The sequence below is a fragment of the Erpetoichthys calabaricus genome, chromosome 11, assembly GCF_900747795.2.
Source record: "Erpetoichthys calabaricus chromosome 11, fErpCal1.3, whole genome shotgun sequence".
NCBI lineage: Eukaryota > Metazoa > Chordata > Cladistia > Polypteriformes > Polypteridae > Erpetoichthys > Erpetoichthys calabaricus.
The window spans coordinates 68,695,305-68,707,643 of record NC_041404.2 but is presented as its reverse complement, the minus strand read 5'-3'; the positions used below and the strand labels follow the sequence as shown (position 1 = coordinate 68,707,643).

Below are 12,339 nucleotides of genomic sequence, written 5' to 3'. Positions count from 1 at the left end.
CAGAATTCCATCCAACACTAAAGGCCCTTGCAAATAAAGGAGTGTTTTAGAACAAAGTTACACAACAGATGCAGCATTAATTAGACAGGAGAACTGATTGAGACAGGCATTTCATTCTTAAGACAGAAGAGACATGCCGTGTCTGTAATAGATTCCTTTCCATTGTTAATAATATTTAAACTATATTATGGAGCTTACATGGTAGGTAAAAATAAATTAGCACATTATATTTTGTATTACTCTCTCTAATTAAGTCTTAATTATTATATTTACATCTTAAATCCTATGAATAACAAATAAATATAACAGAGAGCTGAAACTATTGAGTGAATATAGTTTATATTTGAAATTTGATCACAGCACATAAAATCCAGCTGTATTCTGAATACTTGTATAATGTAAAGGTCCCAGGAAACTTCTGTTATGCAATTCTGCTAATGTTATGGGTTTGTGAGGAGAACACATTTTAACAGGGTCAAGAATTATTATCCATATTTCTGATGGGTAAAGGCAATCAAATTTCATACTACAAAATGCAGTATCAGTAAAGTGAAAAAGTAGGTAAACCCCATTAAATGTTTCTAACATATGAGGACATAGCAAGATTTGATTTTCATTTAAACAGTATCTATCAATCAACATGATAAAGTATAATAAAAACTGTGCCATATTTACATTTTGTAGTTTATTGTACAATTAAAACAAACATTAATGCAAATTTTGCATGTTGTAAGTATACTCCTATTTTTATAACTACCTCAAATACCTAAAATTAGAATCTGGTGGATATGATTAAAGTTTGATATGCATTTTGTTATTGAAGTAGGTTATCACCATTCCTAGCTCAAAAGATCTCCCTGAGGTCTTCAGAAAGGTGGACATAGATGCCTGTGAGTCTGGAATGGGAAAAGATCTTCAAACAATTTGGAAGAAGAAAAAAAAAATCACTCCACTGTCTAGAAGATAAATCTACAATTGGAGAATACTTTGAATACCAATCAACCTGTTCATGCCAGGCTACCCCAGCAAATTCAGCAGGACAGCAGAATGCAAGATGCTGAAAGAAGTCTGTAAGAACCTCAGAATTTTATCACAGTACCAACAGGTACTGCTGATGTCAAATTTAATGACTGTACCATTAAAGAGTGGCTGTACACGTTAGACTTACATGGGAGGTATGCCAGGCGATACCTTTTGCTGTCCAGAAAGAACACCAGGGAAAGACAAATGTTTGCTCATGAACACCTGGGCACAGTCCTGAACTTATGCAACAATGTGCTCTGGACAGATGAGGCAAGATAAGAGTTATTTATATCACAGTACCAGAAGACATGTTTGGTGAAAGCCAAAGACAGTATTTGACCAGAAGATCCTAATAACCAACTGTAAAGAGTGGTGGTAGAAATATTGTGGTTGGGGGTTGCTTTGCTGCATCATGGCCCAGGAATCTCAACATCATAGTACCCACTATAAATTGTACCAGAGAGTGCTTGAGGATAATGTGAGACCATCTACAAGTAGATTGAAGCTCAGCTAAAAGAGGACCTTGTACATGAGAATTACCCTAAACCTACTAGTAAATCCACAAAGGAATGGCTAAAAAGAAAGTAATGGAAGGTTCTGGAATGGTCAAATCAAAGCCTTGATCTAAATCCCATTAGATGCTTTTTTGTTAGGGCTTTGAAATGGGCTGTGCATGCAAAACACCCTTCAAACATTGCACAGCTGAAAGAATTCTGCAGGGAGAGGTGGGAAAATGTTCTCCCAGCTGATGCCAGAGACTGGTAGACAGTTATAGGAAATGCCTGCCTGAGACTGCTTTTGCTAAAGTGAGTAATACCAGCTAACAGAGCTAAGAGGTATGCTTACTTTTTCCACAGATGGAAATGGCATGGCTATTCATTTTTCATTGAATAAATTATGTAAAGTCAAATTTTCATATATGTATTTTTTTTTTTTTTACAAGTACTTGACCTTTTTCCAAAGATGCCGTTTAAATGAAGATGAAATTTTGATATGTCAACACATGTTAAAAAGGAAACACATTTCATTGGGTGTACTTACTTTACCAGAAGACACTAAGAACTGGAATATGTTTTTTGGTAGACTAAACCATGAACCATATAATTATGAACTATAACAGAAACATTTTCAGAACATAAAAAAAGACTTGCTTTATTGAGGTTTGGAAAAAAGCAGGCAACACAAACACTTTGGCTGATTGCTGATTTTAGTATGAAATGTGCACACTGAATGCAAGCCTATTTGCTTTTCTTTTAATACAACTATTTCAGCAATTAATTTTTACTTGTGTTTACAACTGATAATGAAATGGAAGCAAAACTGTTAGCCAAGCAGTGGGTGAAGGATGCAAGGGCAGTTCTAAGTACACTGAATAACTTGATTTCTCCAATTTAAAGAGCAAGAGAATAAGCAACCTGCTGAAATGTCCTAAAATCCACCTCCTCTTTTGCAAGACATCCCATGTTCCCTAGCTGCAATGTTAATGATAATCTGTTAGTCAAGGACAAAACAAAGCACAGAATGTTTTCTCCTCCAACCTTCCAGGAACTCTGGTTTTCTTATAAAACATGAAGTTGTAAATATTCTTTTTTTATTTCATTCTACAGCATTGCGTTACCTGATCATAAGCACAGCATAACACAATACTGTCACATGGCAGTATTTTGAAGAAGAAAAAAACCAATCTCAATTTCAAGGAGATTTTAAACAAGAGAGTTACCTTTTTCTCAGACTTCTTTTCCCGTCTTTTGACATGCTTGACCTTAACAGCTCGCTTGCGAAGCACAGAATCCAAGAAAGGTCCATCATCATCATCACTAAAGCATGGCTGACAGAGAGACAAAAACAAGCATGTCAGTGGCACAATGTGCCCTTCCAAAATTTTCTTCCACTCACTACATCAGGTAATTATTTAATTTTGCCACTCACTTGAGAAAATTAATAAAATCTCACCATGTTATGGTCCTCATATCCAGCCTCACGGTATTGTTCATACAAAGCCATTTCTTGTTCATCATAATCATCGGATAGATTAGAATCTTTTTGTGTGGAGTCATCTTGCTCTTTCATAGGCATGAACTCATCATCTCTTACACGCAACATTTTCTGAAAAAAAAAAAAAAGTACTCTCAGTTATTTCATGTTACTAGACCTTGTAATGTAACGTCACAGCAGAAAATCAACACATTCAATGCTGAAACTTGAGGGATTTCCACTGATAACAATCCTGCATTTCTAAAGATATTATTTTGTAAAATTTTCAGAACTTATCAGAAACAAAATAAATCCCAAGCTTTTTATGAAACATGGATGATACCTCTATATTCCAACTTACCCTAGCTCGGACCTCACACTGTCTCAAGCGACACTTTTGTCGTATTTTATTAGGACCTCCAAACTTCTTCATATCTTTACAGAAGTCACACTGAGCACAGTCTTCAGTACGCCGACATGGCTCACATTCACCACACATTCTTGCAGATCGCTTTACCTGGGACTACAGAAAATAAAACTAGATAAAAAATATACCTTTTTGAAGGTCTTCCATGTAAGATCACATTTTTTGCATGTCACTTTCAACTGCCTGCCTGGGGCAATAGTTGTTATTTGGGTTACAAAATACAGAAATTATCATAAGATACTTATCAAGTAAAAACATAACAGTCACATATTATTAAGTGCTAGCCTTAAGACTGTTGTATGAAGATTAGAAGGAAGCAACTATGGGAAAGTAATTGATGGCCTATTTCCACTTTGAAAACATGATGTCTATTACAGATGATTAACCATTTGGTATCAGTTTTCAACAGTGCAGTAGACTAATACTACATTGTAACTGTAAAGCCTATGAAGAATGAGCCATACCACTATAAGTAAATAAGTAGCAATAAGTAAATTGTGATGCCCAATATTTGTACTGTAATGCCCAGCGTGTCAAAAATATAGCCCAAAAATCAATTTAGTGTATTTATCGTATATTTGTTTTCTTTTTCTTTTTCCTAATGCATACTGAGGCCAAAAATCAGCTTTAGGTTTTTCTGTGCAAGCTTCTTTAAACATGTATTTTCATTGGACACCACTCTTATACCATGTATCCCTTGTTGGAATGTTGCGCCATACAAAGAGTCAATGTATAAAGGCTCTGAACGTTTTAGCACTGTATTGTCCAAAGTAAACTAATTTGTTCTAAAAGCTATTTTAACATATTGCAGCATCAATGTCAATGGGCTCCTGCAGATACTATTTTCACAAGCTCTCTTGAAACTAAAAAGCTTTCCAAGTAACAGAATGTTTTACACTGCATTGTAATCCCTTGACATCTGTGGCATTATTCCTTATTTAGCAGCTATGTTTTATTAAAAGGAACATCCAAAAATTAATATGCATTCAACCCATTTGTGTGTCTAACAAGCAGTACTTGGTTGACAGTTGATAAGGTTAGGTCAACTATGCATATCCTGAAGGAGAGATGAGTGTCAGAAAATACAAGCAGTGTAAATAAAGATGCAAGGTGCTTTGTGCAAAGGGGTGTCGTCACAAAGATTGTGAAAAAAAGTAGACTAAAAGCAATCTGGATTACCATGGGCAGCTCATTCCACAGCTTTACAGCAAAAACTTGGCAACAGTGCAGGTTACATGGGAGCCTGCTCTATGATGTTGAGTCAAATTGCATGCTGTGATAGTGGCATCACTTTTTTCAGCTTGCCTTGCAAATCCTTTTCCATCCACAAGGTGGAGTAGAGAGCTATGAGACAAATGAAGCCCCACTCATGCTTGTACTTAACATCACCTACTTACTTACTCAGGAGGCTGTCTGTAACACTATGGTACATCATGTAGAATAGACATTTTCATGAATAGAAAATCAGTATTTTATTTATATGGAAGTAGTCTGCTTTGTCAAATTCTTTGTGAGAAGGGTTATAATGAAAGGGGAACAAAACAGGAAGCAGGTTAAGTAAATGCAGAGGAGGAATACCTATAGCACTAAGCTACTTTCTACTTGTTGACTGTATAATTTGTGTACCACATCATAATATTTTGCATAACATATGAAGCAATTACATTACATTTCCATGTGAAACTATTGCTTTTTGAAGGAAACAATTCAAACATGCTTCTTTTGCACTAGCAATAAACATGTTTTTTGCTGTACGCATTACATTTACAGTAGGAAAAATACTGTGCAAATATAAATGCAGAGATGACCTTAATCTATACTTCTAAGAATGAAAGTAATGTACAGAAACCCTTAAATCATACATTTGACTTAGGAAAGATTAGGACGCTTCACCTTTTCTTCACTTCCATCCTGATTAATGCATTTGGGATGTGTTCAGATCTGTCCTACTATGCATCACATTGGCACCCCTGGGGGTAGGGGTGGGGGCTTGGGGGGCTGTTATAGGGGCAATAGCTAAGCCCCATAGTCTTTTCCAACAACAATCCTTCCGCAATGCTGGTAAAAGTCATGATGGTGAAAAAAAAAAAAAAAGTTGAGAAAGTCACTACCAGCTGCATTTGAGTCTGTATGTCTCTACTGGCTACTAGAACTGCATTCAGACTGAAATTAAAAGTGATTAGTTTCCGATTTTTGGCTCATACTTAGTTTTTTGCTTGTTCAAATTAATTTTTATCATTACATATGCTCACATTCACTGCTTTTTGAAGATAATGTTGTCCTGTTTGCTTCATCAGGCCGTGATCTTCAGCTCTCTCTGCATTGGTTTGCAGCTGAGTGTGAAGCGGCTGGGATGAGAATCAGCACCTCCAAATCCGAGACCATGGTCCTCAGCCAGAAAAAGGTGGAATGCCCTCTCAGGGTGGGAGGCGAGATCCTACCCCAAGTGGAGGAGTTCAAGTATCTCGGGGTCTTGTTCACGAGTGAGGGAAGAATGGAGCGCGAGATCGACAGGCGGACTGGTGCGGCGTCCGCAATGATGCGGGCTCTGCATCGGTCTGTCTTGGTGAAAAAGGAGCTGAGCCGTAAGGCAAAGCTCTCAATTTACCAGTCGATCTATGTTCCTACCCTCACCTATGGTCATGAGCTATGGGTAGTGACCGAAAGAACGAGATCGCAAACACAAGCGGCTGAAATGAGTTTCCTCTGCAGGGTGTCTGGGCTTTCCCTTAAAGATAGGGTGAGAAGCTCAGTCATCTGGGAAGGGCTCAGAGTAGAGCCACTGCTCCTCCGCATCGAGAGGAGTCAGATGAGGTGGCTTGGGCATCTGATCAGGATGCCTCCTGGACGCCTCCCTGGTGAGGTGTTCCGGGCACGTCTAACCGGGAGGAGGCCCCGGGGAAAACCCAGGACAAGCTGGAGGGACTATGTCTCCCGGCTGGCCTGGGAACGCCTGAGGATTCTCCCGGAAGAGCTAGAAGAAGTGGCCGGGGAGAGGGAAGTCTGGGTATCTCTGCTCAAGCTGCTGCCCCCGCGATCTGACCTCGGATAAGCGGAAGAGGATGGATGGATGGATGGATGGATATGCTTACATTGTTTATTGCTAAGGACCATTAAGGCATGCTACTCTCTTTAACCTCAGAACTGATCATCTCAATTATAAAGCTGTGGAAATTTTGCCTCCCAATTTAAAAAGCCTTCTATGTGGCTGTTCCAATAATTTGCCTTCTCAATTTGTTCTTCTTTAAAGCTCCCACTAGTTCCTGGCTAAAGATGTAACTATGGAGGTCTGAAAATAAGCAAGCTCTGTTTTAACGTTACAAGAATTTTGCCTTATATTGGTAAATTTACGCTCTGCTTGGTTCAACTGTAGGCAATTTACAGTGAACAGGCTTAATTAACAGTGAATAATAATAAATGCAGAAAGAATATTATCTGTATACATATCATTGATCCATTTATGTCTAACATGCTTATCCAGTTCATGGTCAAAGGATGCTGGTGCCTGTCCTGGCAGCACTAGCAAACAAGGTGGCAAACCAAATGTGAATAAGGCCTTTTGTGGCAGTTCCTGTGTTACCTGATGTGTTCCACCGATTAGAATTACTATAGTTAAAGATTTAGCAAACATAATCACTTCATCGCACAATCAGTGTCTGATGTAAAACTTTGCTGAATGCAACTTTATATGTTTTGGAGGTTGAGAAATTATATATTATAATATGGATTTTGTCACTATTTTCAAACATTTTGTGCTTTTATGAATGCATGCCACCAAATGTAACTGTCAGTCTTAAGGAGTACAATAAGCTTCAGCACATGTTAAGTGTTTTGATATGTTACTTTATTGTCAAGATATGGGCAGAGATAGAATTGCAACATTTTGCAAAATCCATGGAAACGGGCTAAAGTAAATGTTAAGAGAAATTGTTATCAGGAATAACTACAATGTATGCCTTTTCCTAGCTAGCTGTGTCTAGGATGTAGGGCTCTAAAAATGCAGGGAATACATCTCAGAGAAACTGGAAGTTTGCCAATGGACAATGTGAAAAAGGCGAAACCTTTACAAAGGCATTTACTTTGCTTTCAGCTTGTGCTGCTCCACTTCCCTGCTCACAGAAATTAATCCTTTTAAATATCAGCTGAAAGAAACACAGGCTTAAGAGACATCACTATCATCATTTCATTTTGGCTGCCCTTTTTAAAAAGAATCAAGCTAAGGAATTCTAAGGGAAGGGATAAACCTTTCTTAGAGTTGTAATTCTCTTCATAGAGTGAATAAACATTTACAACTTTGTAATTTTCTTGGTTACTATGTCTAAAATAACCAAATTCCAAATTAGCAAATGTTCTCTGCTAAATAAAAGTCCACACTTTAAGTTTATTTGGAATTCACATTAAAAACCTCACAAACTATGAAACGTAAAAGCAAGTTTAATAAACTTCTGAATAAGGGACCGACTGTAACAAAAAGCAGCACTCATTGTAGCCCTTAAGAGACTGTGTTGAACAGTACGCTCAGTAGCACTATTGCAGTAAGGGAAAATAGGGTACTACCACCCACAGAAACCCCAACAGATGACAATGCTGTGCAAAAACTAAACAAGTAGCAAACTTTGCTCAGTAATTAATGTATGGTTAAAATATAAAACCATAAAATGTATGGTTTGTTTATTGCAAACTCAACTTAGTCATCATTGTCCATTTTTTCCAGTTTTCCATAATATGCTTGAGCCTTTTCAATCTGGATTCAGAGCTCCACATAGCACTGAAACTGCTTTACGTAAGGCAGCCAATGACGTACTTATAATCGCAGATTCTGGGATGGCCGCTATTCTAATTCTTCTTGACTTGAGCGCAACGTTTGATACAGTTAACCTTAACATTTTACTGTCTCGACTTTCAGCTATTGGTACCTCTGGTGCCGCTCTTTCTTGGTTCACATCATACCTCAGTGATCGCCAATATTATGTCTTCATTAGGGAATACAAATCTGCCACTACTTCATTCACACAAGGTATCCCTCAAGGGTCAGTTCACGGTCCAGTCCTCTTCAACATCTATATGCTCCCATTAGGTGAGATTATTCATTGGTATGGTCTGAGCTTCCACTGCTATGCCGATGACACCCAACTTTATGCAAGCTTTGATGCAACTGCAACATCTTCACCTGTTGCACTGACTGACTGCATTCGGGAAATCAATCACTGGATGACAGATAATTTTTTTACAACTCAATCCTGATAAAACAGAAATCTTATTAGTTGGTACCAAATCTGTCCTCTCTACCCTTCATGGGCTAAAAATTGACATTGATGGCATCCTGGTTCAACCCTCAGCATCAGTCCGTAATTTGGGTGTTATCTTTGATCAGCCAGACCCCCGTGACCCTGTGTTCGGATTCAGCGGGTTGGATGATGGATGGATGGATCTTTGATCAGCTTCTTACTTTTCAATCATACATTAGCTCAATAGTACAGACAGTCTTTTTTCATCTTCGCAACATTGCTCATCTGCATTCTTTCCTCGGTGTGAAAGATAGAAACACTCATTTACGCTTTGTTTTATGGCCTCCTGACTAATTATAAATCAATAGATTACAAAATGTTCAGAATTCTGCTGCTCGTTTACTTATACACACTAAAAATCTGCTCACATCACTCCTGTCCTCTATGATTTACATTGGTTACCAGTTTCTTCAAGAATCAAATATAAAATTATCCTTCTCACCTTTAAAGCCCTTCATGGTTTAGCCCCTCATTATCTGTCGGAGCTGCTGCTTCCTTACACTTCTGCCCACGATCATTGGACGGTAAGTTACTCACTGTACCTAAATACAGGTTAATAACTATGGGTGGCAGAGCTTTCAGAGTGATAGCCCCTAAAATTTGGAATTCTCTCCCTCCCAGCCTTCGCGAGGAAAAATCTATTATTAATTTCAAACTCCTGTTAAAAAACACATCTTTTCAATGAGTGTTATTCTTTTTCATGTATGTAATTTCTATTGTCATGTTAATGTGTGTATTGAATTGTAAAGTGTCCTTGAGTGTATGAAAGGCACTACATAAATAAAACATTATTATTATGATCAATGTAATTTTGTATCTAGATGAATACTTACGTATAGAGAATGTGAAGGTTTCTTTATGCCTGGTGGTGCTAGGCTGTCTCTGGGTTGCCTGGACAGGCCCTTCAACCCTGGAGTGCCCCAGGCATACCTTTGTTCATTTGTACACATGTGCAGTCTGAACTTTTTGGTTCCACCTTCAGGGATAAAGCACTTTTAAGAAACCTATTAGCTGATTTCTTGTGAAGCAATTTAAAAGGTGTATGCACATGTATATCTCACTCCTTTGGAGTTATCATCATCATGACAAACTATTGATCATCATGACAAACTATTGATTACTTAATTAGATTATGATTTACTATTTTGACAACTGAAGAAAAAATTAGAAATTTATGAATATTCATTACTTTCTCCATTTTTGATGTTGAGTATTTGATGTTCATGTAGGATACTTTTAACGCTGTCATTTGGTTGTTGTACTTTATGACAATATGGTGATAGAGTAAGGTATTACTTGGCTGACATTTTAATCTTTTTTGAAACACAGAATCCTCATTTAATGTAGGTCATCTCTTTCCTCAGCTGCCCTCCAACACTGCTGCTGCAACTCTCCAGGACTCCCTCAATGTGGCTCCAATAATCTTTTCGTTTGATGCATTCCCTGCCAGCACATTTGTGCCCCTAGCTCCCCCTCAAATTGCTCACTTGTTCAGAGGCAACAGCATCTGCACTTACTGCCACAGTTCTATGAGCCGAGCCAAGTCAAGCAGCTTAAGCACAGGAGGGTGGCTCGTAAATTCTTCTCTTTAAGCCCTTGATCATCTCCCTCTCTCACATACACACTATATATATATATATATAAATATATTCACCCCTACTTCATGCGTTTCTAGGATAGCAAAACATTCTTTTGGCTGCTCTCTCCTAGGACCATGCGGCCCCCCAGAATTTTCAGGCCAAAAACGCCACTGCTAATACTCATTTGTACCCACCAGACACTCATTGCGAATTTATTTATTTAAAATATAATACATTAAAGTCTTATTAGCGATGAAATGTTGGAAATTACAACCTTTTGATTTTTAGAGTGGGTCAGGGGTTAAAATGATTTTATTATTTAAAATCCTGTTGATCTATAATGAAATATTACTACAGATAATGCTATCTTAATTGACTAACAGGATGAAATATCAGTATAACAATGGAAGCCCAGGCACTTATTAAATGTATTTAAAGGAAACAAATATATATGTTGTGGTGGATGGCCGGCAGCTCAACAAAGAGTAGAAGGATGAGGGAAGGCAGCTATACTTAGGGACAATGCCTCCCCCAGGAGGCTAGATGACGATTTTCCTGCAGCATAGCGGTGCCACAGATTCCTGCAGGGCATCATGATATCTGGAGTTTGTCTTCACAGCACTGCTGGGTACCGTGGGTGCTGCTAGGAGACGCTGCAGGAAGAACTGGGGATCTTTATGTTCCGTATAGCCCGGAAGTAATCCCAAGTTATTGGGATGGAAGCAGCGAAGTACTTCTGTGCTGAAGAAAAAGCAAGTTCTCCATCTGACCCTGAAGTGCTGGCAAGTCATGTGAATGGATGAGGAGAAGCACTTCGAGGTCAAGGACTATATAAAGGACAGCTGGAGATCCAGCAAGTGAGCCGGAGTCGGCAGGAGTGGAGGAGAGATTTGTGATTATTATTATTATTGAATTGCCTGTGTATGGTGGTGGAGGTGCTTGAGGGCACTATAAGAGGAAGGAAAGAATTAAAAAATCTTCTTGGTGATTTTACCCTGTGTGCAGTGTATCTGTCTGTTGGGTTGAGAGGGGCAACAACGACACCTAGCATCTTAAAATGTATATATAAAAAGATACCCTTGATCCACGACGTTTTTCCATTTTAAAATCAGGAGTATCTCTCGACTTTCTGTCCTCCTCCATCTGCTCCAGATCAATTTCTCTCTCACGAGACTTCTTTGGGCGATACTTAATCTCCAGAGCTGGATTAATTTCTAGGAAAAGAAAAAAAAAACACAAAATAAACAGCCTCAGGATTTTAAAAATTAATAAATACAGAAAATAATCTAATAGCCTAACCATTTACTTTACATATTAAGTTAATTTCATTAGCCTAAGATTAAGGAGTACTCTCTGTTAGCCTAAATGAAAACAGTTCCAGTAATCATCTTTAATTCTACTTAAATAAATTATTTAAGGCTATATATATCTGGTCTGCAATGAGTGGAGCTCTGAACTGGACTATTTGTTGCACTGCACTCAGTGCTGCTGTGATAGGCTCTGGCCAGGACCCTGAACTGGATTAAGAGAATTAGTTTACAGCAAATATTCTGGCCATATTTCTTCATAAGGGATATTTTGTTAGGGCGGCACAGTGGGTAGCGCTGCTGCCTCGCAGTTGGGAGACCTGGGGACCCGGGTTCGCTTCCCGGGCCCTCCCTGCGTGGAGTTTGCATGTTCTCCCCGTGTCTGCGTGGGTTTCCTCCGGGCACTCCGGTTTCCTCCCACAGTCCAAAGACATGCTGGTTAGGTGGATTGGCGATTCCAAATTGGCCCTAGTGTGTGCTTGGTGTGTGGGTGTGTTTGTGTGTGTCCTGCGGTGGGTTGGCACCCTGCCCGGGATTGGTTCCTGCCTTGTGCCCTGTGTTGGCTGGGATTGGCTCCAGCAGACCCCCGTGACCCTGTGTTCGGATTCAGCGGGTTGGAAAATGGATGGATGGATGGATATTTTGTTAACACTTCATTGAGCAGTAGAGAAGGAAGATCAATACTAAAAATATTTTTATAAAATGTTTTTCATTCACAGCTCAAAGTGCTAAGCAGACTC

General features: G+C 38.7%; 1 protein-coding gene across 1 annotated transcript in view; it reads right to left on the bottom strand.

The window, feature by feature from the left end:
• Nucleotides 1-12,339, bottom strand: part of cxxc1a (CXXC finger protein 1a) — a 70,734-nt gene that overhangs the window by 41,370 nt on the left and 17,025 nt on the right. Inside the window, exons 4-7 of the mRNA XM_028813294.2 lie at nucleotides 11,370-11,506; nucleotides 3,359-3,520; nucleotides 2,977-3,129; nucleotides 2,744-2,851 (exon numbers count right to left, since the gene is read on the bottom strand). Coding sequence (XP_028669127.1) covers nucleotides 2,744-2,851; nucleotides 2,977-3,129; nucleotides 3,359-3,520; nucleotides 11,370-11,506 — 560 coding nt within the window. The remainder of the gene's footprint in view (nucleotides 1-2,743; nucleotides 2,852-2,976; nucleotides 3,130-3,358; nucleotides 3,521-11,369; nucleotides 11,507-12,339) is intronic.